We start from the raw sequence: 22,500 nt of genomic DNA, 5'->3' as shown, positions 1-22,500 counted from the left end.
TGTAATATAGCACTTCATTGCTTATTTTTATGCTTCTTGGAAGTGATAGTGCATTACAAATCAAAAACAACTGTAAGGGAACTTCCACATGGTATTCAAAGCCTTGGCATCTCTCTTTCCAAGCCATTATCACCATCATACTGCATGACAATTAAGGCCAAAAAATTACAGAAATCATTGGTGGGTCAAACCTGTCTGAAGTTGGAAAAGGAATGCAGAAAGCTTGTCAACCCAGAAAATTCTAATTATGCTCAACTTCACTCGAAGACCTGAAGGCCTTCAAATGGACTAACCTGAAGAGATATTTTTAATATTTTGAAAGAAGAACTTTTTTTGTGTAGTACACAATGCCTTAAAATATTGCTGCTCTCCTCAGTATTTATATAACGCAAGCATTATATAAGAACTATAAGTATGGTGTTTTGTACTAGACAAGTTAGTGAGTAAAGGTGCAGAAAGTGAAAGTTGTGCATTGTGTATCAGCAGTAAAAATTTACGATACCTTCAAAAGATCCTCCATAAACATTATCGAATAGTGTTTGTTGCTTGCAGTCGTGCTAATTAAAAGCTTTTAATTTTTCCGGCTTCATTTAACGTTTTGTTCTTCTGAAACTTTCCTCAAGAAACTTTCCCCGTTGAATGTGCTGCGCAACTAAGCCGATCGATAAGGAAAAATACTTTGTGTAAGAAAAGATCAGAGTAACCTGGCTTCTGTTCTATGCTGATTTTTTTTGTGGCCAATCAGAAGCAGGGAATTCGAAAGCTTCTGGAACTGGTTCGGAAAGAGTAAGTGCTCAGGGGCTTGTGGGCTCTATGAGTCAACACCTGCTTAGCGTTACTGCATACTTTGGGGATTCCATCACTATTTTTTCCAAACAGAATAAAAGAAGATTCGAAAAAAGGCCGTGATTAACCAAATACAAAAAAGAAATCAAGCGAAAAGAAAACATAGTTATAGAAAAAAAAAAGAGATTTGATGTCTTTGTCACTGGGATTTTTTTGCTGTGGTCTGTCATCCAAGTATTAATTCCACCCAAACAGGCTTAACTTTGGTAGATACTATTGCATCAATTTATATTTAAATCGGTTATGTAAGGGCTTGCAGGAAAATGACAGTAACATTGGACAACAAAATAAATGGTGAAAAAAAAAAGTATATGTAATTGCATGGGCCCAAGGGCAATAAAGGATTAATTTCAAGCGTATTTTCAAAGTTTTCTAAAAATTGCCTGAGTCATGAAGCAGCTGGGGCAATTTGAAAAGCTTTAAAAATACAACTGAACTTAATCCTTAATTGCACAAGGGCACATTGCGATTACATGTTATCACGTAAAGGGCAACATTATGGAGGAAAAGCTCGTACAGTGCTGCGACAAAGGATAATCAACAATCTCCCATTCCGTTAAAGTTCAATTCAATAAATCGTTGCTGTGAACAGAAATAGCCCTTGAAATTTATTTTTAAATGTGGACAAAATAGTAGTTAAATCTGGAAGATTCTCGTGTAACTTCCCTTGCTCTGGATAAGCAACTGTTAACCAGTTGGGATCAAGTAATCATGCCCTCTTGGTTACCAAAAGTGCCCTCGTGATAAGGAAAAATTCCCCCTGTCTCAGCCAGTCAACATTTAGTAATCTTGCCCTGATGTGATAAAAGGGGTAATCATGCCTCCCAGGCTTCGTGAGTCAACACCTGCTTAGTAACGGCACTGTTTGGGGACTCCATCGCCATTCATCAAAAATGCAAAAACAAGTTACAGAAAAGCCTTTAACAACCAAATACATAGAAGAAATAAAGTGAACAAAAAAAAAAAAGATGAGATATCTTTGTTTGCAAAGATTTCCCAATGGTCTCCCTTCCAGGTACCAACCCTACAATAGGGCCTACTCAAGTGAAAACATAAGACTGTTCGTAATAGAAATGCAAAAATGACAACAACATTGAATAACACAATAAACAGTACACCAGCCCACTGCACTACCCATATGTACGCAATGCATGCCTATTTTTTAATGGGTCCACCTCTGTTAATTATTCCAAATTCTTATTTTGTGAAAGCTCTTGTTGTTGGTTTCAGTTACAAGTTAAAAAGGGAGAAAAAGGTGAAAAATTCAAATGTTGATTGGAAAACAGTGCGTGTGGTTCCTGACAGGTAAGTGAAATGTTTATCTTTGATGTAAGTTCATTGCCTTTCAAAAATGTTTCAACAAAAGTACTTATTCCCTTTCTAGGCTCATGGATGAAGCGATGTGTTCTAGGATTGAAGAATATTGGGGTAAACATGGCAGTCTGTCCAGGTATAGTATGGACTGATTTTTACTACTAAATCTTTCAAAGTCTTTCAAATTATCAACAAGGTAGGTAGGTAGGTAAAGTCTGCTACAAACCTAGAAGGCCCATCAGGGCGGCGCTTATCTCTGGTTTCTGTAGCATGGAGCGACTAGGAGTATTTCTACTCCCCCCTGGATGGGATGCCAGTCCATCACAGGGTTACCCCCAGCATTGGATTCACCGGTACCCCATTTATACACCTGGGTGGAGAGAGGCACCATGAGAGTAAAGTGTCTCGCCCAAGAACACAACACTATGTCCCCGGCCAGGACCCGAACCTGGACCACTCAATCCGGAGTTGAGCACACGACGAACCATGAGGCCACCGTGCCTCCCAAATTATCAACAAGCCAGTCAAAAACTTCTGATTTGCTTTCATAATTTTTTTTTGGTAGAGAGGAGGCAATAGAGGAGTATCTGAAAGTTGCTCAAGATTTAGAAATGTATGGAGTGCAGTATTTTGAAATTAAGAACAAGAAAGGCACTGCTCTTTACCTTGGTGTAGATGCACTGGGGGGTTAAACATCTATGAAAAAAATGACAAGTAAGTGCTGTCCATGTATCCTTTGACTTTGCTTTATAAGTTCTGCTTGGATGAATGTTCCAGTGTGCCAATTATTATGACTGTGTGATCAGCTTTACAGAATATATTGTGGCAACATTTTAATAGTTCAACTGGTCATGCTTTTAGTGTTAACAAATCACATAATGTGTAATAAAACAGAACAACCGCAGGGCTCGAAATTAACGAAAAAATCGAGCTGCATTTTGCGACAAGATACGAAAATTTAGTCGCAATTTTGCAAATTTTAGTCATAAAAAATTGCCGCGCTGCATTGTGTTGTCAGCGGTTTAGCAAAGAAATATGAGCCCGCAATACTTGTGTGTAAAGAAACCGCTGAAAATTGTGAATGATCGAAGGAATGGACGTAACATCGCTGCTAAATTGCTCTACAATTACGCTATCTTCAGAGAAAAATTCACAGCGAGAACAAAATAGTTTTGTCATTTATTTATTTATTTTTTAGCAAAAGTAGCAAAGTAAAGTGGCAACTGCTAACCCTTTTGTTTCGAAAGAGCGAAGGTGACAACAAGTCGCAAATTTGCGACTTCTCCAGATTTTTTGGTCGCAAAGGAAAAAATTTAGTCGCAAATGCGACTGTATTGGTCGCAATTTCGAGCCCTGAACCTTAAGTTAACGTTTGATCCATTAGCCCATGTTCAACTGTACCTGTGTAACAAAAAAAGCAGGGTTTGAAATCCAGTCGCAAATTTTGCACCATGTACAAAAATTTAGTCGCAATTTGCAAATTTTAATAGCAAAGTCGTTTCACTGTTTTGTTTTGCCAGCTGTTTTAAGAAAACAAATATTGGCCTGGAATACTTGTGTGTAAAGAAACTGCTGAAAAATTGCAAATGATCGAGGGAATGGCGTCGTGCATGTAAAATTGCAGCTAAATTACGCCACAAATGTGCCCCATAGCTTCATTTTTCTTTTAAGGACGTTCGCGCGAAAATTTTTTTACCACTGTAAGATGAGAAAACATGCCCGGAAAAACACCCAAAATGTGACAAAAATCGACCTTCCTTAGCGAATGAGGCCAGTGTCTGTAAACCCAAATATATAGCAATTAAATCTTTGAAGTGAAATCCTCTTTTGCCAATATTCTTTAAGTGGACTTATTAAGTGAATTTAGTCAACTGGTGAGGTTCCTTAAAGATCAAGTTCGCATTTAGCGACCACAGTTTCACGTGCCTTTGATGTCCCGTGAGCAGAAATCTTGAAATTTTTTAAACTTCCCACATTGATTTTTTGTTCATTTTTGACAACGTGGAGATAATTGTAAATAAAATCCGTTTCTGGAAAGAAAAATAGGGGTCACCGACCGTCCAAGACCGTTAAATCCAGGCAAAGCTATAGCAATGGCCTTTTGCCCTGTCATTTCTCATTTTATTTCTTAGCGCGCGCTCGTGTATGACGTGGCGAGTGCATTTGCGTGCGTAGTAAGGATGCGCAGAAACAATTGGCGCGAACGTCCTTAAGCGAGGTGATGAAAGTTCAAATTTTTGGGCAAACCCAGGCAAGTTGTGCAACAGCAGAAATGATAAATTTCTTTTCACAAAATGACACCGAATCGAAAAGTATCATATCAGAAGACAAGAACGTCATTCTAAAAGTGTTTGTGAACTGTAATACGGGACACATAATGTATTTTCGCTAACTGAATGTTGTTGATGTGTTTTTTGCTGCAGACTCATTTTATTTCACGTTGCTTGTAAAATGAGGTTTTTCTAATGTCTTTGTTGAACAGGCACATCTTTGCTCCTGCCAGTGATGGCTGTTGTAAATGGTCATGCAACTTTCACAATTGATTCAAAGGAGTGCTGATAGAAATTAATACATTGACTTTCACTAAATTTAAGTTTGAAAAGTGTTCTCAAAAATTCACAACTGCCCCGCAAATTTCCCCTTCCTGCTTCAGTGGGAGCTGTAAATTTCTGGGATATAGATGGAAAATACGAGTTAAGAGAATTCCTAGTGGAGTTTGAAGTTACACCGGTACCAAACAAATTCTGCAAATTAATATTATTGCTTCTGTAGACTGCAAGCAGTCTCTCTTTTGCTCTAAATCGTTGAATTTGAATAAACACTTCAAAATGGCCAAAACTGCAGGTTGCAAATACCACGGGCATTTGTTAGAATGAAAAGAGAGACTGCAATGCTTTCATATTGCATTTTGGAACCCCAGTGACAGATTGACAGCTCTCATCATCCTGCCTGCCATGCCCATTTGGAAATATTCTCACAAGATTCAACGGGCGTTTTTTTGCCGGTAATTGATATGTAATGTTCGGTCGCCAACCAACAAAACTTGAATATGGTGTAGCACTTTTATTTTGCATTTTAATCCGCAAAATAAAAATTCCACAGAAATATCATGTACATGGTAAGGTGATGTATTAGGCGATGTATATAATGCTTCAGTGTCCCGTTTTATATATGCATGAAGTCAGTTTATGTAAGTCTGTAAAAAATGCAGATATAATTTTTTCTTCTTTCTTCGCTTAAAAGAGACCAGAATGTGAAGATTATAGAAATCAGTTTGTATTATTGTTTATCCATGGTTGGGCAAGCGCCTTCCTCTGAACTTTGTGAAATTTATTGGATGTTGGGGTTGGGCACTTAACCCTTTAAGCCCCGATAGTGCCATATGGCACTCTTGCGTGACTGCATCTTATTCCCGATAGTGCCATATGGCACTCTGAGACCCACGTACATGTGTAACCAATGAAAAGTGATGTTTTAGCGTTGCTATGAAGCTCTATTGTTTTTGAACCAATAGAAAAGGGTTAAGCTTTCATTTGATGTGAATTATGTCATAGGTTTTCACTTAGCATCAGTCTCAAAATTTCAATCGAAAACTATGGCGGCGATGAGCGAAGACGAAAGTGACGACGGTGTGTTTTTAGGATTCGAAGAGGAAGATCGAGAAGCTATTGCAGAATGGAGGCAAGCTAGATTTGAAGCTAGACATCAAAGCGACTTAGAGTCAGACATTTCTGTGTCTTCTGTTGCAACCGACGATCTCTCAGACCTAACAGACTCTGACGAAGAAGAGACATGGAATGAGGACGAACATCCCGTAGACGTTGCACCATTTACTGCCGCTACTGGCCCTACTTCTGGCGTTGCAGAGGGATGGAACAGCGATTGATTTTTTTTTATTTGATGTTCCCAGAAGAACTTATTGAGCAAATCGTCCTTGAAAAACGAATCGTTACGCACGGGAATGTATTGCTGTGAAACCAGACCCAGAATGGTTTGACACAACTCTCGCCGAAGTGAAAGCGTTCCTTGGACTGCACGTGCTGTTTGGAATAAAGCAGTTGCCTGCCACTCGCCTTTATTGGAGCAGCGATCCTCTTATTAGAGTTACGGCAGTCCACTCTACTCACTGACAAGCACTCCATTTTGGCAGAGAATGAGTCGCACTGTCAGGGGGACCATTGTCGCCAAAACAGACGCGCTTCCGGTATCAACGGCAAGACTATTGCTTGCATGCTTAATTGAAATTGAACTCCTTGGCAGAGCCTCCAGAATAATTAGACGTTAAAATCGCGTTTCCAATCAAGCCTTTTTAACATCAAAATATCTAGACCCAGGAGCTTTGTCTATCCACTTAGCTGAAAATCTTTAAGGACCAGTCCTTCTACACTGAGCGAGCAACGTGAAGAAACATGTGCATCCGCACAGGGCAGATAAGATTGCCTCGGGAATTCAAGGATGGCTTAAGTGGATATCCACACGAAAAAAACGCGATAACACAAAAACACGTCACGAGGTTTTCTAACCTTTCAGGTTGGCGTCGGTCTAACATAATGAGCTCGTCAAAATAACTACAGTAATATGACTATTTGGGGTGCAGGGGTGTAGCCACAGTGGTGCAGAGCACATTGCCTATCCACCAATTGAATATGACCCGGGTTCGATTCCCATACTCGGGGCGGTCATATGTGGGTTGAGTTTTTGATTCTCTCCTCTGCACCGAGGACATTTTTCTTCTGCGGTCAGTCAGGTTTTCCTCTCTCCTCCAAAAAACCAAACCTTTTACATGATGTTTGCGTTCATTGTTAATTTCAGTTTACAGTGTCCCCAATAAGTGCTCCAGCGCTAGAGCGACTAGACACTTAAATAAAGTTCCTTTCCTTTTTTTTTTTCTTTCGTTGTTAGCCAAACAGTAGCACAGAGTACACACAGGGTACACCGTAACATAGCCGGAGCCGGAGGGAGATAAAGGGCACAGCGATGGCCACAGAGCCCACTTTTTCAGTGAAAGTATTCTACCAAATTTAAATATCAAGATTTGCTCGCTGCTTGTGGTTTAAACGTACGATAGAAAATATTGCTAGTTTCTCGCATATCGGCGCTATAAAATGAGTCGCTCAGACAACTCAATAAACGGTTATAAACCCAAGCGAATGCAGTTTTCTCAATAGGTAAAATAGGGGACGAATTAATTTATCTCACGTTTAACCAAAGAAAGGGGAATGGGGAATCCATAAATATCAACCATACGTATAGACACAGACATAAACAAGACCCGATGTTCTCTTTGTTATATTCTCAACGAAGTGTGCTTACTTGTCGGCTAGCTGCGCCAGATCCCAGCTTAGATCTGCGGTTTACGTAACGCCATTGTTCCCTAATTACCTTGGTAAAGATGTAGTGTGTATTCTTTATGGAAGCTCATATTGTGATCTTTGACCAATATAACAAATTAGCTGGAAGAGTAGTAAAAATAATGGATATAAATGCAAAATGTAATTCGCGTGACAGTCTATGGCAAAGTAAAGTACACCCCTGCGCGTTCAATGAAAAGACGCGGAAAACCGCACCTCCGGTTGGGGTGCAAGCACATGAGAAAATAATTTGGAGGCTTATAGACGTTTCAACAATTCTGTTTTTCTTAACCAAATGGCGTTTACTCTGCACAATATCAGAATATTATATATTAAGTTAAAAGGGCCAAGTCTGGACAGTGGCGGAAAGGACGACAACCTTTTGCGGCGCCTTGAACAGCAAATAAGGAAACACTTAGTGTCGAGGATTTCGAATGAAATCGGAAACTGTCGGTTATAATAATTTTCTGAAAATGGAAATCTTACCATTTCGGCGGGAGCTCCTGATTTCGAGGAATTTTTCCTATCCCTTGTGCAAAATATAGTTGACGGCTATAGAGTGTTTTTAGGTGACGTCCACGGCGGTCATGTTGATGTACCTAAACATTGGAACGGCGACCATGTCACGGTGTACCCAACTAATCCTTTTGTTTCGGTGGAAAAAAAATGGTTCCTGATCACGTGAGTGAAAACACTCTCTCTATTGGCTGAATCAGCCCTTGCTGACGTAATTGTACTGTATCACAGAGTAACAATAGTATCGACAATTAGGCAGATTCAATGTGTGGCTACAATGCCCGTGAACCAAAACATTGCTTGCGAATGTCTAATGTTTAAGGATACCTTTAAAGTAATCTCTTGTACAAAGATTTTAAAAAGTAGGCCGCGCTCAAATTTTTGAAGTATCGAGCTTTCGATTTAAGAGGGCCGGGTGGCTCTGGGGACGAGAATGCAATATGGGATCTGGTAACTTGTCAACATCCCTAAGCCTTTGCAAACAGTGCATAATGGCGATAATGGCGACATGGCGCTTTTTTCAAATGATCTCCAAAAAAAACATTGATGTCGTAGGTTATTAGTCACGGAGAAGTAGTTTTGTCGTCTGAATTTCGACGAAAGTGATACGGAATCGGACGATGAACAATGTAGAGAGATTAGATGTTCATCCCCGAATCATAGCAGCTCTCAAGAAAGGTACTCTCGAAACCTCTTCGAGACACTGCTTCCACTTTCGTGAATGCAATGCCACACAATCTGTTCTTTTCATGCCCTTTGTATACAGTGAGATTGACAAGTCAAGCTTCTATCCTGCGCATGTCAGCAGCAGACCTTGAAAGAACAACAAAGCTTTCTCTTTTTGACGTCTCCATCCTTCTCAGAGCTGTTTCTCATTCTCTCCCATGCCCAACCGTGAAAACTGCCTTATCTCTTTACAACAGTGCAGGACAAGCTTCCAAGGGACAAAGATTGAGTCTAGGGTGCCACATACTGAATGACTGTCTACGTGGGGGCATACTGAGACAAGGAATTACAGAGATAGCTGGGGAGAGCTCCTCTGGGAAGACACAAATCTGTCTGCAGCTTTGCCTAACTGTTCAGTTGCCAGAGGAGAAAGGGGGGTTTGGGGGAGGTACATAAAATGTTTGTACATTGATGCAATTTCCCTGCTAACAGAGGCCTGTTGTCTCTTGTATTTGATGCTGACATCCAGGTGGAAAACACTTCTATAGGGGGCTTATAAAGTATTTGTTGATAACTTCACCATTCATGGATCTTCAGTGCCTGATGCATCCTGACAATTTCAGCATGGTGGTAGTCTCCCTTGCAGCCATTATTGGTGTTGTCACGCAATGCTCCTCCCCACAAAGGAACATTGCGTGACAACGCCAAAAATGGCTGCATGGGAGACTAGTTAGATGAATGCCACTTCTGTGACTGGCAAATCCTGACAACTCAGCCATGATCCTCCACACCCCATCCTCCTTTTTATGAGGGTACATTAATTTGCCTTTGTCACACGGTGGCCATATTGTCCCGGGAGACCAAAAAAGCTTTGTTTTACCACGCTAAGCCTCGCAGTGAAAACCATGGGGGTGAGGCTTGGCGTGGTAAAACAAAGCTTTTTTGGTCTCCCAGAACAATATGGCCGCCGTGTGACAAAGGCGAATAGCCATACGCTAATGAACTTGTGGCCCTCAATCAGACCAGACCACAACACCAAGAACTCCATGCTCTTCTCTTTTCGATCAGTGCATGGGGTATTATGTCAGAGTTTTTTTGAACGAGGCTTGTGAGCCGGGACCTTCGGTTTAAGTCCTTATCTAAGAAGACTTGAAAGTCTAACCATTTGCAGATGTAATTACAAAGGCAGCACTTTCTACTCTGTTATTTAAAGACTTTGAGTGTTGGTCTGGCAGGGGTCAAATTCATGACCTCCCAAATGGCAGCCCTATGCTCAACCAACTGAGCCACTGTTGTGCAGTGAACGATGGAAGACAAGCACCTGACATAATAATTATTATAAACAGTGGTAAAGGAGGAGAAACGTAATCACTTAGCACTTTTACTTTGTTGTTTTCCTTTTATCATAAGAACACATTATCAGTTCACCAAGTTGCCCAGGATACAGCGCAAATCTGTTGGTATCCCTTTTATAGACCAATAAACCAGTAGAGGAAGTAATGATAGCATAACATTGGCCTGACATCGTAGAAGACTGTAAGTTCCAGTGTTTAAGGATGGGGATCCTGTGGTTATCGCTCTACAATTGGTAGGGGTCACAAGAGGGTGGGCTGTAGGGTCGGCATATAAGACTGTATTTAAGTAAGTAGTCTATTGATCTTGGGTTTACCTCCATTACATCTTCAGTATGACATGACTATATTTTTGTGTTTTAAACAGGGGCAGTTTATATCTCAACTGAAGATGTATTTCCTAGCAAGAGACTCCATCAGCTCATGCAGAGTTTTGTGAAAAATCACACAATTACTTCAACAGCTAAAATTAGCCCAAGTGACCACATATTTATTGAACATGCGGCTGATGTGGTGGGTTCTTTAATTAAGAAGTTATTCATATTTCCAACTTTTTAAGTGTTTAAATGGAATTTACAGTGACTTTTCACAAGTGCTCAATTACCAGTCCTTTGAAGTATGTTATCAAGGGTTAATAATTTGTTTGCTGTATCGCAATAATTACATTGTAAGAGCGCTTTCCTTTTGTTAGAAAATGCAACATTCGAAGGACACTTGCATGATAATTCCTTGCATTCTTCTGGAGGAGTATAATTATGTCATCCTTGAAGGGACATTACTAAACCATGAAACAGCAAAATACTGAAACACCAAGTATGACTCCACAATACATTGAACACTAACCAACGAAGGTTGGATTTTGAGATTAAATATCGTTTTAGGCCTAAAACATTATTGCCCCTAATCAATTGAGATTAAGATTTGGATTGAGATTAGGAGCAATAATGTTTTACGCCTAACCTAAAACAATCTCAAAATCCAACCTTTGTCGCTTAGTATTCAATGTATGGTGGCATCATACATGGTGTTTGGTGTTTCCTTTCAGTGTTTAGTAATGCTCTCCTCTAAGTGTGTTAATTTGAAGGTGCACATGAGAGAGTTAGTCTTTCCAAATGCCCAGGCTGGCTGGTCAGTTCTGTCAAATGGATTTAGCATCCTAAATATAGAACACTAATAAAATTTTATTATTAAATTAATGCTTGGGATGTATCAGTATTTCTTAGAAACTCTACACATTTCACCTTTCTAATTGGTCAATAAGAAATGCATAAATAGGTTGTAGAGTGTAGTACATGAATTTTAATGGGAACACAGTGATAGAGCAATTTTGTTGAGTATGTAACAAGGACAAGCTGAAGAGTAGCCTTTCAGCAGTCAACATAACTCACAACACGTTTGAGCAAATGGCCCAAGACCGGGTAGAGTGGAGATCATTGTGTCAAACCGGCATCAGAAATTTTGTTTCTAGTAGCATCGATTGTTTGAGATCTGTGGAAAATCATTAGTGGGATTGAAGAGTCACGCAAGTCACAAGCATACCAGTAAATAAAACCAATTCCTATACTCTCAGTAAGTGTGGGTGATTTTATTGGCCAATTCCTTGTTTCTCAGCCATACTATATGATACAGCTGTGTGTTTTTTTTTTTGGAGTTCAATTCATGACCTAGATAGATGATAATAATTAGAACTGGAATAATGTACCACTTAACTTATAGTACACTACAAAAACTTCGTAAATAAGAACTTATTACAGAGCCATACACGTTCAGCTGAAACACTAGATATCACCAAATAGTTTAGCAATTTTATGGTGTACTTCAAATTTATGCAGGATGACTTGAGGAATATCATCACTCATCGCTTGCCAGTGTTACTTAAAAGAGGAATTATTAAGCTTGTAATTATTGATTCCATTGCTGCACTTTTTCGTGTGGAGTATTCCTTTGGTGAAACTTCCAAGCGAGCGAAGGTTCTCAGATCATTTGGAGCACAGCTTCACAAGTTGAGCCATCAGCATGAGATTCCAGTTGTATGTGTGAACCAGGTTTGTGCATGATATTAAAATTATTTAAGTGCCCTTAGTCTCAAACATTTTATTTTGACAAGTATAAGTCCAATTTCAGGGCCATAAATATTTGTTTTGCACAAACTCCAGTTTATCGCATTCAGATTTTTAGAGATAGCTCATTATGCAATGCACTTTCAATATTCTGACTGATTAGACAACGTTAGCCTTAAGCCAATGAGGCTTTTTTGCCATTACTGATGGTTGAGCTCCTTGATGGTAAGTATTATTATATTATACTGACCCATTCAATAATCAAAATAATATCCTGTATTTCAGGTTTCTGATGTCATTCAACCAGAAACAGACAGGTTTGGTGCAATTTCAAGAAAATGCCTTCTTATGTACAAACTTTTTAAGAAGATAAGTTTCTAACCTACACATCAATGTATAATTTTGTTGTCTCTCCAGAGGGTTTTGTGGAAATCGCAAAGACGTGGTCCCAGCCCTGGGCTTGGCTTGGTCCAGCATGGTGACCACACGCATGATGCTATCAAGGACAGAGCAAGTAATACAGCCACACAATGATGCATCCACTACCAAGGTAAGTGCATGGCACTTATTGTACCTTTAATAAATTTTATACTTTGAAGTTGAGTATGGAAACAGTGAATTAAAATCAATTCATCAATCACAAGACTGACTGATTGTAATAACCAGTTTCCCTTTAATAATTACTGTTGAAAGTAGTTTCAAAATTGTGTTTATGAAAAGAGAAGTAATAGGCCATTTCCGAGTTCACGTCAGCTTCCTCTTCAAAGCGAGTCTAAGTGCGAAGTTTTTGTGATGGTAATTAGTTCCACTTTACATATGAATGAAAAGTAATTTTCACAAGAAAAACTTCGCACTTAGACTCGCTTTGAAGAGGAGGCAGACATGAACTCGGAAATTGCCTATTGGGCTATTATGTTTAATTGAAACACATCGTCAATAGTTATTTAAAGCTTTTTTCTGGTCCAAACAAACTGGGGCCGGTTGCTCGAAGCCTGGTTAGCGCTAACCGTTGGTTTAGAGGTATCAAAACCTATGGGTTTCCATAGTATTTAACGCTGTTTAGCGCTAACCATGCCTCGAGCAACCCGGCCCTGGTTGTCACCTGTGTTAAAGGGGACAGACTTTTCGACTGGAGGTAGAGGTTGGTAACCCATTGACCTCCTGAACAATCCTCCATTGACGTGTAAAATCAATTGAGTCTCTCTCCTAGGGGTCAGAGGTTGTTAAAGTAACTATAATGATTGTTGTCTAGTTTAATCAGGGTTTGTGCTGGATTTTGTATATAAAATTCTAGGAGTATTCAAGGAGTTTTCCAAGAACCATAAACTGAGTTTAAGGAGTGTTTGTAAGGAAATTTCTATGCCATACATCGTGTTTCAGTGTTTTCTTTTCTGAAAAAGACTACATTGGTATTTTTCCCACATCCTGCAAGTTAAGTGCATGCACGGGCATTTTAATTTTTGCATTCATCTTTCCCCAATAGTCAATTTGCTCAATTTTTGAGACGTCTTGTCTTTAACTTAGCGTTATATTCATTTTCTCTTGGCATGATGCAATATCTACAACTTTCACCTAAGCAAAAATTCAAGGAGTTTTCAAGCAGTTTCCCACAAAATCCTTTTTTTCAAGGGCTTTTCAAGTGTCCTTGAAGTCCAAAATTAAATTCCAGGGCTTTTCAAGCACTTCAAGGAGTAGGGCTAACCCTGTTTAATAATAATAATAATAATAATAATAATAATAATAATAATAATAATAATAGCTAACACAATGTTAATGAGGGTGGCCCTTGTTAGCATAGTTTAGTGTCCTACACTTCCTTCCACAGCAATGTGGATTTGTATTATAGTGATTTTCTGGCAAATGTGCGTGATTTTCTGGCAAAGAGCGTTCATTGCCAATGGTGTGATAAAAAAAGAGAAAACTCTCACTTGGTTCTTTGGAAGGTGAAAACCTGTAGACATAGGCCTTAAATATTTCAGGAATATTGATTGTGTGGTGACCAGTCACCATGAAGTTCAGAACAGGAAAGCAAACCTCAATAACCCTGTGTGATTTTCTTTTTAAGACATCAACACTCCATAAAATTAATACCAATTTTATAGTGTTTTGAGTTTGATATAACTGAAATACCAGCATTGCAAATCTGATGATCAAATGGCCAGTCAAGGACCCTCTCCTTCCAAGGTGCGACACACTTGATCTTACTCAAACAACAGACAAATTTAACTGTCAATGGGAAACTGTCAAATTTCTTTTTTTGTTTGTGTGTTCAGGGCACAAGTTCAGTGATAAAGAGATGTCTCAGGATTGTTTATGCACCCCATCTTCCCAGCTCCACATGCTTTTTTTATGTTAACGAGGCTGGTGTATGTGGCTATCAGAAAAACTCTGAAAAATAATACTTATTGTCTTTATGAAGTGGCAACTTTACTGAAGCTCTGTGTTTTTAAATGGGCTGACAACAAGCATCTTTTGAGGAAGTCTTTCAATTTTGTCAGATATATTCTCAAGTCATCCAGAGCATCCTTCCTGTCCAATAGTGTTGGAGTACCCTGACAACCATTTAGAATAAAAAGGGCATGCAACTAGGTCCAGTCCATTACTTCCAATTTAAATCAAGTTGCATACTTGTAGCAGATTACAGAGAATACTACATGCCTGAAGTCACTGTAAAAGGAATGTTTTCCAAAGAAGAGGAAAACTTATCTAATAATTATTGTATGGTATAAATTCTTTTAGAGCCTCAAACACCCGATTCTCAGTAAAAAAAAAAAAATTCTGTTTGAGTCAGACCTGTTCTATTTAGGTGCTTTGCCTTCCCCACCACTGATGGTGGTGAGAGATCAAAGGCTTGCTGGATTTCTTGGCCATTAAAACATTTCCTGCCATCTGTTGAGTAGGAGGGACAGCTTTGTCAAGTTTCTGATTCAGGACCCACCTACCAGGGGTATTATCTGGAACACAGTTAGAAACCAACAATAATATTGCCCTCTGTGTACTAAAAACAAAAATAAATAAATATGCTTGGAAAGTTTAGAAAATGACAACAGCTATGTCAATGTAAAGGTATCTTCAAAATTTAACATGGCACTATATCAAGTATTTCGCATTTCCATTTTGTTCACTTTAGCACAGTATGGTCAAAGAATCCCGTAATTATTATAGTGGCACAAATTGTTTACAAACACATCAATCATCAAAGGTTATCAATACATAAAATGTGCTGCATTGTGTAAAGTAGTGCAAAGTTAGTTAGTTCCCATTATTTGCTATTTTTACAAATCCCATAATACAGTTCATTTTTTGGGGAGAGTTCACTGAAGCATGATCCAGTACCAAGAGTAAATAACTTGTATTGTTTTCATGTAAAGAACCCCCGAAGTGTATTGCATCATGGGATGGGGGAAATAGTGAATGAAACCAATAATATTTTTTGACACCATAGCCAATGTCATTTTTTAAACTGCCCAATATAAGCCAATGTATGCATTGCAAAGAAAGAAATGAAATTCATTGTATTCCCTAATGTTGTCAAATATTTTTTTTACTGTTGTAAAAAATTTAGTTCTCTGTAAGGTACATGAACAGATTTGGGTCAGTTACAAAGGAGGCGTTGTACAGAAGGGTCTAGAACTTTAGACACAAGATTTTATTTAAAATTGCAAATTGCATTATCTTTCTTAGTATTAAATTATCAAATGTAACATCAATAATTATTGGATTAACATTCCTTGGCTCTTTGAACAAACTTGAGATGGAATGTCAACAAGATTATGTTTGCGAGTCCGACTACAATAATAATTTCATTACCAGACTTGTTACGTCTTTTCTTGATAAAAACAGAAAGTATTATTAAAAACTCAAATTCTTAACTTTTCACTTTCATTTGACTGTCTTCGTCCATGTTCTGTCCCTACTACATGTATTACTGGACAACTGTGCCAAAATCCAAAACACATTACATTAGCTCCTAATCATTTTCTTTCATCACTTTTCTTTGTCCTGTCCCTCACAAGAATTGCGGTGTGTTGCCCCCCAGCAGAGATGCCTAACACCTTATGAAGCTCTGACTGCAAGTTCTTGCCTTCCAGTTTAGTTGGTAAGAATTCGTCTTCATCCTCTCCTGTACCCAGCTGCAGACAGCTTCCAAAACCCCAAGAGTAAAGATCTCCATTGCACGACACTGCAAAGCTGACAGCTTCGCCACAAGCAATATCTTGGATGGGATTACTTTCAAGAGCAGTTACCTTTACTGGTAGGGATGTCTCCTTTGCATCTTCACCTAAACCAAGCCTTCCATACTCTGCTCTTCCCATTGTATACACTTTCCCTGCTTCATCAAGAACAATAGTATGATGTTGGCCACTTGCAATCCGCACACATTTGTCACACAAAGACGTCAGTGAGTCCACTTTGACTGGAGCATACAGTGTCTCAACATCCCCAGTTCCTAGTTGCCCATAGTTATTTAATCCCCAAGCAAACACTGACCCATCTTGAGCCACAGCAAAGGTGGAATAGCTGCCACAGAAAATGTCTTTAAATTTAAGTCCCTTTCTCCTATCTCTGACTTGTTTAGGGTTTAATATGTACTGCAGACCTCTTCGACCTCCTCGGCTGGTAAAACAACCCATTATTCTCCCTAACTGACCTTGCTCTGCACATCCCCAGGTGAAGATGTTGCCATTCTTGGTCAATGCAGCAGTGTGGTCATTTCCTGATGCTATTTTAACTACTGGGTCGTTTTGTAGAGCGAGAATGACGATGGGTTCATGTTTAGCTCCGTCTGCTTGGAGCCCAACTTGTCCACTCCCATCCTGCAAAATTAAATAAGCCGACAGTAAATAAAATTTCCTTGATTTTGACATTACAAAAAAGTTTAAAGTCTGCTTACGAGCCAAGTGGCCCATCGGGCCGCAGCTTATCCCAATTTCTGTAGCATGAAGTGACTAGGATACAATGTACTTCTACTCCCCCCAGGATGGGATGCCAGTCCATCGCAGGGTTACCCCAGCATTAAAGTCGCAGGTACCCATTTATGCACCTGAATGGGGAGAGGCACCGTGAGAGTAAAGTGTCTTGCCCAAGGACACAACACAATGTTCCCAGCCAGGACTCGAACCCGGACCACTCGATCCGGAATTGAGCACACTAACTATGAGGCCACCGCGCCTCCCATTTTGACATTTGCTTCGCAAATAAAGTTTGAGTACTCAGGGACCTGAATTTGGATGACACCAATTTAAACCCAGGTTAGTAGTGCACCCTAAAGAGGTGTGCTGTTGAAACTATTAAAATAATTGAGAGTCTTACCCTGTAAGTCCCCCAACCATACACAATTCCACTGTCTGATAGAGCCATGGTGTGACTGTCCCCTGCACACACCATAACAACTTTCACATTTTCCATATCTTTCACTAGGCCTGCACTAAATTCATCACCATCACTGCTTGACGTTACTCGACCCAAGCCACCTTCATCATTGCAGCCCCATGTATACACCTATGTTGTAAGAAAACATTAGTTACTAGACCCTTTTTTCTTTTTTTTCGTCAAAGGAAATTTATTCTAATCTATACTGGCTATGCACTTATTGACTGAGTGGGAGGTCCAGACAGAAAATATTTTGTTCGAGAACAGCGAGTTCTGTGTGCCATGACCGAGGGCCAACTATTTTCCTGTCCGGCCCGACCTAAACTCAGTCAATAAGCTGAAGATCAGTTTGGACAAAAGAAGTATTAACAAAAATTTGCATAGAAAATAACTATTAACTAATATGTGATCTCACACGGGAAAATGTTCACTTTATGTTGCTTGCATAAATTGATTTTCTGGATGTAAATAACTGAGATGTTTAAAAGCGACGAAATCCTCTAAAATCGCATTGCATGGAGCAGTGCGTGTTGCTAGCATTGCCGTAGGGCTTTTTCCAGCCCTGCCCGCACTAATGCATACGGCCTTCATATTGGGATTTTCCCGATACTTTTATAATGAAAGCACGCGCGGGCCGTATTTAAAAGAAAATATCACAGATCACTAATTCCCTCATACAGTGTAATACCATTCTCTACAAATGACCATTAGAAATAAAAGTGTAATGTGATCAGAGACCAATCTAAAGAGTGGGATGTGGCAGCCACGTGAAGTTTGCATATTATCATACCACTCCTACTATTTTGTATAGGTAATCACATGAGGATTAATTGCACGAGTGTTTTGGAAATTTTCCAAAATTTCCAAAACACAAGTGCAATTAATCCTTAATAGTACGAGGACTCGTGCCATTACTTGTTTATCAATAAAAAGCAAAATTTATACATTGCTATGCAACGGATTAACCAATCATTGACGGGTAATCAAGCCCTCTCTTGATTACCAAAAATGCCCTCGATTAAGAAAAAATGCCCTCTGTCTCAGCCAATCAGCGCTCAGTAATTTTGCCCTTTATTGATAAACAGTGTAATCCTCACAACTTTTAAGTTTTAGTTGTTTCCCTCATGAATGACAAGAGATCCTGCCGTATGGAAACTGAAAAGCTGATATTTTAAGTATTGGCACTTCCTCAGGGTCATAAAATACTACTTCTACACACATTTTGCAATAATATTTATTACTATACCCTTTAAAAGTATCTTTTTATCTCGTCAACACCTTTCCTGTAATAGATTGAATACTGTATCATCAACGCTAACATTTGTATACAAGCTGTACCTTTCCATCATCAGTTAGTGCCACAGTGTGCATCCCTCCGCATTCCACTTGAACGATATTCATCCCATCAAGGCCTTTAACTAAGGCTGGTTTCTTTCTCTCCAAAATATCTTCACCAAGTCCCAGCTGACCGACATCCCCTTGGCCAAGTGTAAGAACACGACCAGTTTCTTTGTCCTCAGACACAGCTGCCTCACCTGTATTTAAAAGACAATTATTATAATGCTTTTGAATAAACTTTGGTATGAATATAATTTTGCATCGTTTTTGAAGTCACTTTCAAAGATTGAGTCTTGCTTCTGTGATGTTGTGCTTATTCTCTAAAGCCCTTTATCCTTGAACAACGAAACAGGTTAGTTTGAGGTTTACATGTTCGATTTTCTGAGAACTTTTTCGAAACTCAAGCACAAAATGCCTGCATATATACAACAACTGCTGAACCACAAAACTATTAAGCGCTTGAGGCCCTGATTTTTTTGTGTATCCACAGTTCCAGAAATCGAAGAATACAAGATTAGTATCCCACGAAAATTTAACATTTAAAAATTAAGAAATTGCCTTTTTTGCCATCAAAAATGGGGGGTCGACTTATACACGGGTAAATACGGTAAGTAGAGCGCATGGTTCAGGTATTGGATTTGCATGCAGATTCTCTAGTGACAAATCCCATTTTGACCACCAACTGGATTTTGTCTTTGACAATCCAGAGTTCAGCCCCACAGTAGTTTCTAAATAACCAACAAGTTGCTTCCTTTTAGCTCAGTTTCTTAACCCTATTGTGTTTATTAGAATTGTTGATTCCAGAACACATCCCACTTGCTCAAGGCTTTAAAACACCTTTGCGTAAAAACAAAGGTTATTTAATTAATCAGGTTAAATGTAATTTAACTGAGTTTGTTTGTTTTCTTTTTTTTTTTTCCGTTTCGGTAAAAGTCTTGCCTGTCACTCCCCTGGTAAGTGGTGTCTTTGTGGATAGAGCCTTCTGCGAGTATTTTCTTAGGATCGAGAGAGTAGTGGAAATGCGTAGATTTCTCTGGTGGACACAGTAGAATCATTAACTTAGCCTGCAATGGCGTCGAAAGTCATGTAACGCGAATGGCGTTTTAGTGGATCCTTAAACAAAATATACCCTTATGGAGCTCAATAATAGAAAGTCAGTTGGATAAAATAGGCAGGAATCTCAAAAGCGACGAGCACTGGACTTCGACAACAATCTATCGCCCGTCGAGACGAAATCAAAGTGAGCTGCATTTACCTGAAGTACATGGTAATTTGACACGATTCAGTTTCTTGTCTTCACGCACGCAATGAAATAGGAAGAGGTTTTCGCCTCCAAGAGCAAATATGTTGTTTGTTTCAATAAATATTTTGCTGGAAAAGGATTCTGTGGTATTTTCTGCCTTTGTGAATTATAATATCATGTTGTGTATTGAATTTTCGAGCTTAAGGTTCAAATGTGATATGGGAGAAGTTTTTTAGTATTGCTCTGTAAGCAGGAAGGGTTCACAGGCCTGTTGGAAGCGTGCTTGAGTTTCAACAAAATGAGCCCCAAAATCAATGAAAACTTGTGACGCAGATGAATAATAAAGTAGCTGCTATTTCCAAAATGATGGAATTACCTGGTGATAAATAACGTCGTACGCGTCTTGGAGAGTAAATTTTGACTTTGCATAAACAAGAGTTGGGCGATTGTGATCTTTGTTTTGACTTCGCTCATTTAATTGTCAACCTTTATAACACTTGACAGAAAAAGAAACTTACAAAAACCCGCTATCTTGCCATCATTTGACACAGATGCTTCACTGTTTGGCGAGTAAACATGCCGCGGTAACTTAATCACGGCGCCCGCTGAATTCCGGCCATGTCACTTTCGATTTTGCAATTTAATTGAACGTAGCAAAAATCTCCCAAAATGTTTGTCGCTGATCGTAACTTTTTATATTCAATATTCACGGTTCAAAATTAATGTTGTTTTCATGTCGTAAATATTTTATTCTCGATCGACCGTCTGGGAAACTTCCTTCTGCTCTTTCTGAAAACTGTGTTTCAATAGTTATTTGCTTTTTCATCAATATTTGTTTTGCATAAAGCAAGCTAACAGAATCTGTACCTTGCTGAGTTTGCATTTGTTTAGCGTTAATAGTATTTTCGGTCAGATGTTTCTGTTTTTTATGAGGGGTTTATTGTTTTGGTCTCCCATCCTAACACTAACCCCGCGAAACAGGGATTGACTTCAATGAAGTTTAGTATTACAAAGCTCAGAGGGCACACTTGTGGTGAAAAGAAGTTGTGAGGGAACTTGAAAATTATCAACATGTCAGCCCAGAAGCCAATGTTTCTCGCTTCTCTTTTATTTGTTATTCTTCAGAGACTGGAATGCTGTATTTCAATACCACACAATTCAGTGCCTTCTGATTTTCTGTAGCACGTACCACAGGCAAACCAGTGTATGCTTCACAGAAGCATCTAGTTGCAAATGCGTCAGGTTCCTCGTGCTTTTGGTTGTAGAGCTCATTTATCTGTGTGGCAGGAAATGGAAGCATTTAGTGGTTTTTCCCCTCCCTTTCCCCTCTAATTTCTACTGTTCATCTGTGTGACGGATGCCTATCTTTTCTGCCGCGTGGGGGCTCACGGCTGGGTTGTCAGGTTTTGTCAGCCATGGGTGCAGTCTCCTTCTTGGAGCTGGCTGCCAATAGTGGAAGCTCCAGGATACCTCAGCAGGGCTCGAAAATTGCGACCAATACAGTCGCATTTGCGACTAAAATATTTGGAGAAGTTGCAAATTTGCGACTTGTTGTCACAACAAAAGGGTTAGCAATTGCCACTTTGCTGCTACGTTTGCTAAAATAAATAAATAAATGACAAAATTACTTTGTTTCTCGCTGTGAATTTTCTCTGAAGATAGCTTAATTGTAGAGTAATTTAGCTGCAATATTAGATGCACAGCTCCATTCCTTTGATCATTCGCCTTTTTCAGCGGTTTCTTTACACACAAGTATCACGAGCTCATATTTTTTGCTAAACCGCTGACAACACAATGCAGCGCGGCGATTCTTCCAATGTTGACAATTGCCAACTACCAACAAACGAGGTCATTCTTTCAACAGCCAATGAACCTCTGGCTGGCACATGACCTCACCTCAACCAGAAAACATACCAGCCACTTACACTTAAAACAAATTCTCACCAATTTTTTTTATCAAATGATGATGCTTACATGTATAGTATTTCCACATTAAAACATTAATCAGTGGTCTAAATTAGTTCAAGCTAATAAATACCTCTTACTAACCGAGTTCAAGGGCTGTACTGTAAATTACCGCCCACCTTTTTCTTCTTAGACTTATGGCCCAGAGCAAAGCGTGCTCGCCATAAATCTAAGGGGAAAAACAAGGGTCCGTAATTTACAGTAAGGAACGAGAAAATGAGTTTAGTAAGATATTTATATCTGTGTGGTAATCAGCTGCACGGGAAAGGAAGCTAGTTGAAGTCAAGCGGAAGGTTAAATTGCCATAAAGATCTGGAAAACGATAAAACTTGTTGGCTTTTTAAAATAGTTGCTCGCAAGATTCAAACAGTCTTACATGTTTATGCACCAGAAAAGACATGAAAAACTTACTTCAGAATGTTCCATCAAAATTTCAAATTAAGCAGGCCATACTGGAGAATACTGCCCACTAATTT

General features: G+C 39.2%; 2 protein-coding genes, 1 long non-coding RNA gene and 1 pseudogene across 3 annotated transcripts in view; 3 read left to right on the top strand and 1 right to left on the bottom strand.

Moving 5' to 3' along the window:
- The first annotated feature begins 2,082 nt into the window (after positions 1-2,082).
- On the top strand, positions 2,083-3,298 carry LOC138027741 (uncharacterized). The gene is made up of 3 exons (XR_011127501.1): positions 2,083-2,151; positions 2,231-2,296; positions 2,726-3,298. It is a non-coding gene; the product is annotated as an uncharacterized lncRNA (long non-coding RNA).
- A 2,394-nt stretch (positions 3,299-5,692) lies between these two features.
- Positions 5,693-6,290, top strand: LOC138025531 (piggyBac transposable element-derived protein 4-like; annotated as a pseudogene).
- A 2,230-nt stretch (positions 6,291-8,520) lies between these two features.
- LOC138026427 (DNA repair protein XRCC3-like) lies at positions 8,521-14,882 on the top strand. The gene is made up of 7 exons (XM_068873779.1): positions 8,521-8,705; positions 8,794-9,141; positions 10,413-10,558; positions 11,878-12,090; positions 12,391-12,422; positions 12,523-12,655; positions 14,379-14,882. The coding sequence occupies exons 1-7, from the start codon at positions 8,648-8,650 to the stop codon at positions 14,502-14,504; spliced, it is 1,056 nt and encodes a 351-aa protein (XP_068729880.1). The 5' UTR covers positions 8,521-8,647; the 3' UTR covers positions 14,505-14,882.
- Positions 14,883-15,721: 839 nt separating this feature from the next.
- The window catches only part of LOC138026426 (regulator of chromosome condensation-like), a 7,630-nt gene continuing 851 nt past the window's right edge, over positions 15,722-22,500 (bottom strand). Inside the window, exons 2-4 of the mRNA XM_068873778.1 lie at positions 18,817-19,013; positions 17,419-17,607; positions 15,722-16,922 (exon numbers count right to left, since the gene is read on the bottom strand). Of these exons, the coding sequence (XP_068729879.1) occupies positions 16,080-16,922; positions 17,419-17,607; positions 18,817-19,013 (1,229 nt within the window). The 3' untranslated portion in view covers positions 15,722-16,079. The remainder of the gene's footprint in view (positions 16,923-17,418; positions 17,608-18,816; positions 19,014-22,500) is intronic.

This window comes from Montipora capricornis, chromosome 12, assembly GCF_036669925.1.
Source record: "Montipora capricornis isolate CH-2021 chromosome 12, ASM3666992v2, whole genome shotgun sequence".
Classification (NCBI taxonomy): Eukaryota; Metazoa; Cnidaria; class Anthozoa; order Scleractinia; family Acroporidae; genus Montipora; species Montipora capricornis.
The sequence above is the reverse complement of the archived record's forward strand: the minus strand, read 5'-3'. Positions and strand labels throughout refer to the sequence as shown.